General features: G+C 28.0%; 1 protein-coding gene across 1 annotated transcript in view; it reads left to right on the forward strand.

Annotated features, from left to right (window-relative positions):
* The window catches only part of LOC108552513 (RNA/RNP complex-1-interacting phosphatase), a gene marked incomplete at its 5' end in the record, with an annotated part of 64,856 nt that overhangs the window by 54,496 nt on the left and 4,790 nt on the right, over positions 1-5,570 (forward strand). Inside the window, 2 exons of the mRNA XM_017907104.1 lie at positions 3,906-3,989; positions 4,251-4,297. Coding sequence (XP_017762593.1) covers positions 3,906-3,989; positions 4,251-4,297 — 131 coding nt within the window. The remainder of the gene's footprint in view (positions 1-3,905; positions 3,990-4,250; positions 4,298-5,570) is intronic.

A 5,570-nucleotide genomic window follows, 5' to 3' on the forward strand; every position in this document is an offset into this window, starting at 1 on the left:
ATATAATATAATAAAATATGTAATATTAATATACTATATATTTTATTATAATATATTATATTAATATTATTAACATTAATAATATTAATATTATAGTAATAAGTAAATTGTTTTATTAATTATTGATACAATGTATTATATTAATATTCCAATTTGATATGTACATATATTTCTTAGTTTCTTTTTACGAGATAGTTGTATTAATTATTATAGTAATATGTGAGTGAATTAAATAATTCTTGATATGATCTATTATATTAATACATCAACCATTTATGATACTATGTAATTTGGAAATAATTACCTGTATTAATTTATTTTTAAAATTTTATTCCATTTCTTGTTCAATTATTCCGGATCTGGATCATGGTTCCAGAATACAGAGTGAATAACAGGCAACACTATAGTCCCAAGTCTGTAGACATGCAGACGCAAAAGCAACACTGTAGTCCCAGAATGCGAACTGCGAAGCACCGATTATTATAGTGGCAGAGCACCAACTCTGAGGCGGGGCATTACCGCGGGCCCAGAGACGCGAGAGCGGGCATTAGAGTGCCTACGTTTCCGCGATGGTTTCCAATTGCGAAAACGTTGCAGCGAGATGCTCGAAAGATCGGAATTTTTGCATCTCTCGTTAGGGGTATAATTTTCGCGTGCATCGCATACTAGCACCGAAATATGAAAGCCTCGCTTCTGCTTGCGAATCCCATCGCGTTTCTGCGAACGATCCTTTTAAGAAGCTCGCGAAGGTGAAACAACGTATCGCATGATCCCCGATGGCCACTTAATTCCCGGTGTAACCCGAGGTAAAGAGGTACGAAGTGGCTCGAAAGTGCTCGCCACTTATCCGCAGCTCGCGCGGAAAAGGGAAATACGGGGAATGAAATTGAAGGAGAAAAGAGGCGATAGGGCTGTGGCGATCGTTATTACGCGGCTACTCTCATTAGGGTTCGCCCTTACCGGGGGTCAAGTCACGAATCGTCGTGAATTCGTCGCAGATTTTACCGGTAATTTGCGGTAATATTATAATCAGCCCCTTGCTGGGCCACGAAGAGGTGCCGACCCCGTGCTCTGGGCTAAATTGATGACCCGTGCAATCGTACGTCTCGCCTTACGTATGCTTCTCCTCTTGTTCGGCTTGCTTCACACGGCTACGTCTTTTTTGGTACCTTTCCTTTTGCTTCCACCATCCTGCGTCCAACAACCAACCCGAAAGTATCTCTCGCGGCTAACACCTCTCACCGCGTGTCGCTAGTTATTATGTTCAACTTTCCAGATGATCGATTTCGAGATTCTTCGTTGAATTTATCGTTCTTGCTCGGTTCCGGTGTGACCGCAGCTGTTGCGGATGATCGGTGTGCGTGATTTTTGGTATTTTCCAATTTTTCGTCGCGTCGATACTCGAATTAGGAATTGCTCCATTTGTTTTTATACAAATGAGAATATACGAGGCTATTTTTTGGTAAAATTGCAGTTACTTTTATCGAGATAGGAAGAAGTGTACTTAATTATTTGCATCTTAATATTGTAATCGTTATTAAGATCTAGGGAAAAGAAAGATAGGAATGAAAATAAAAATAATAATGAGAAATAAAATTATATAAGGATTTTATGCACCTTACAGATTGGTAGTGATAATGTTAATAACTAATATCACTTGTTTAAGGTAAAGTGTATCAAAAAGAAGAGTACAGGTAGCCCTCCTACAACACGGCATCCTATAACACTGTTTCGCTCTAATACAATAAGAAAATTACAAAAACCTTTGTACAACACTGTACTTCTACATGAGCAGTGATGACGAAGAAATTTATTAAATTAAAGTTGCATTAAATTAAAATATTTTTGTTTTTTTTCTTTTGTTTTGTGTTGTACATACATTTATATTTTTAATAAAAATGAAGTTGTTTATGTAGAATTAAAAAAAAATTTGTTTTTAGTAAATTTTCGGAACGTAACCCCCCTTTTTGTACTGCGTCTGGGTTTCATACAACACGGTTTCACACTACACGACATTTTATGAGAACCTATCTACCGTGTTATAGGAGAGCTACCTGTTTTTGTATTTTTTAAACAGTTTCTCGTTATTTCTAAATAACGTTGAAACAATATTTGTTGAACTTTTTAAAAGCTATGATCTTGGTACCCAAAATGTATATAAATATGAAGAATATTATTTTCGATAAAATAAATAGTATTATTGTGAATCTTTTGTTCCCGAATATTCTTTCTTTAAATATTTATTTAAATATTTTGTCATTAAATACTTTTCTAAATTTACAATAAAAGAGTATCGTGTAAAAATAACCCACAACACAATTTTACTTCAATATTTCGTGTATTGTGAATAAATAAATAAAGGAATAAATTAACAACTATTATTACATTATTATAAATTTAATATCGATCATTAATCTTTATAGTTTTTGTTAAATGGTGCGAGTTAGGTGTGTGTAAAAATTGCACTTAACTTTTTTTAATCTAAATTGCAATTGTTTTTTATCCTGATCGATTCATAGTTAAAAATATACCTACTGTGAAATTCTATTCGAGGTTTGTCTCTCTTTTCGTATTTTTCTTATGGGTAACGTGTTTATAATTGATATATTCTTTGTCAAATTAAATTACGGTATAAAACATATGTATTTTGTATATTAAAAGTAAAAGCATAATAAAATAAAAATAATAAAATAATAAAATAAAATAAAAAATTAAACGTATTAAATACAAATAGCTGTAATAAGTAAAAACACATAAAAATTACAATGTCAATAATTAATAAAAAGATGTTAGAGAGTAATAAGTTAAAATTTTAAATTTGATAACAAATAACATAGTTACATTTGAAAAAAGACGAACTGAGAATTAATACACGAGTGTATTGTTTTTATTCAACACATGGGGTCAGTCGGTAATGAGTTAAGGACATTTATCAAATCATTCTGATAAATTACTACGAATTTAATAAATATTAAAAAATACAAATTAAAAAGTACTAAACAATAATTAAAATTAATGGGACGAAATTTTATGTTTATTCGAGTCAATTATCTCAAATTTCAAATATTTGTTCCACATATATATAGTTACATGTACAAAAAGTTTAAAAATAGAATAACAAAAAATTAAAAATAAATTACAAATTATGATGTGACCATTGAAATCACTAGAACTCTACGAAGAAATTATGGGACGAATTAAATGAAATTTAATTTAAGGGAAAAATTAAAAGTAGGTTAAAAACAAATTACGTCTGAAGTATTAAAAAAGTGAATAGAAAATGTTTCACTACAGGTTCAGTCAATACATTGACAAGAAGAAAGATACAATGCATAACAATTGCATTAAGTATTTATAAAAATTTCATGACATATAATTTACGTAATATATTACTAACATAGTAATGTATTAATAACAATAATATAATATATTATATACTATAATATGTATAATATATATATTATAATATTGTATATTATTGTATATTATTGTATACTGTATATTGTACATTATTATATTTTGCATATTATATTGTATACTATATACAAAACTATAATATATTAATAACATACTATAATATAGTATATAACAATTGCATTAAGTATTTATAAAAATTTTGTGACATATAATTTACGTAATATATTACTAACATAAATAACAAATAAATATTTAAATGGTAAATAATTGAAATAATAATTTAAGTGATAAATATTTCGTAATATTGAATCGTCTATATCCTAATTTGATTTAAATGTCCTGTGATTTATGAAGTTATAATGCAAATATCTTAAAAACACGTTTTCATACGTTATTTCAAAATTATCAAATATTTTTATTCACTATGATCGATATTATCGATATTGATATTCGATACCTATTAATGTATATTTCATTGTAAACTGAAGATTACATTTTTCTTTTGTTTCAGATGACATCATAGGAGTTCACTGCACTCATGGTGTCAATCGTTCGGGATACCTAATTTGTAGGTTAGTACATTCCGACTGGGCGAAATATTAAATTATTTTAATTCATTCCAAGTGTTGATATCGGATAAAATCAAATAAGATCGACTTACCATATTATAATACTGTATTAAAAATGATTTAAAATCATTCTACACGTAGGTGACGTTCTAAGGTAACATATGTAGCGATTATTACGTAACCAATAGGTTATTAATTTGCAACTGAATTTATTAAATCGAATTATTAACAACATATATAAATTTGTGTATTTTGTTATTACAGGTACCTCGTACAGCAATTAGGTTGGGAACCAGAATTTTGTTTGAAAGGTAAGTTATAGATCACGAGAGTTTTGTTTTGGTAGAAAGTTGTTGAATGTAAATAGAAAGTAATTATGTTGATACGTATGTTCAGGAAGTTTCACCTTTTATAATTCTTTTCTTATCTTTCTAACTCTATTATTTAGTAATTTAGTCATTCCATTCTATGCTTTAACCCTTGTGTCAATAACCTCGTATGCATTTGCACATTTTCACTTAAGATTTTATATTTTCTGAATTAAATACACATATTTTGATATCCAAGCAGATCGTTTTCATTTCATATGTTTTTTACCAATCTGCTTCAAGTTTAGAATTTTTCTAGCAGAGATGTACAAAAATTGGATGATGTATAATGCTTGTTTAATAAGTAGGTATTCTTATAAAATAAATAGGGATATATAATACATAAATGAAAGTACAATTAAAGGTAAATAAAGAAATTAAATGATAATATATTTTCGTAGACGAATGATATTTTAATACAGAAATAATGAAAGAATATACAGTAAGGCATATAATTATTATAAAATAATCATTATTGAAATAAAAATGATGCTTAGACAATGATAATTTTTATATTATGCATTGTTTACATTTTGTATAAATTCTTACATGGTCTTTTATGATCTAAGTATAATTGTAATAGTAACTCATCATAAATGTAACCTAGACATAGTGCAACATTGACAATTTTGATTATTGACATAAGGCTTAAAAATTTTTTAGTTTAGCGTCATTCTAAGAACAGTGATGCAATGATTCAAATTTTATTATGCTTAAAAGTTGAGCATAATAATTTTATTATCCTTAAAAACCTGATAAGTAAAAATTCGTATTTCAATTCAAAATAGATACAATGCACCGGCATATTCATATTTTATTTTTATATTGCTGATAAAAATAGTCGTATTATCTTCTCTTCCTATATCAAAGAATCAGTAAAGTTAGCTAAACGCTTTTCATACTAAATATCGTGAATCAAAGATTATAATTCTGTTTCTATTGGAGATAGAAAACAAATGTAAAATCAATTTTGCATTGTCCATTATGATTTATCCTGTAGTGCGATTTTTTCCAGGAGTGCAATTGTAAAGTATAAGTGTACTTGTTTTTTTAAATAGAACCTTATGATTTTTTGAAACGATATGATTTTTTATGATAAAATAAAAATTTTATTGTATTTTCATAAAAAAAAGGAAAAAAGTAAACGGAACAAAATTTTGATAAACAAAAGATTAAAAATTAAAAAACATACTTTTATCAGGTTTATGCAATGACA

The sequence above is a fragment of the Eufriesea mexicana genome, unplaced genomic scaffold (genome assembly GCF_001483705.2).
Source record: "Eufriesea mexicana isolate 0111107269 unplaced genomic scaffold, ASM148370v2 scaffold47447481101, whole genome shotgun sequence".
Taxonomy (NCBI): Eukaryota; Metazoa; Arthropoda; class Insecta; order Hymenoptera; family Apidae; genus Eufriesea; species Eufriesea mexicana.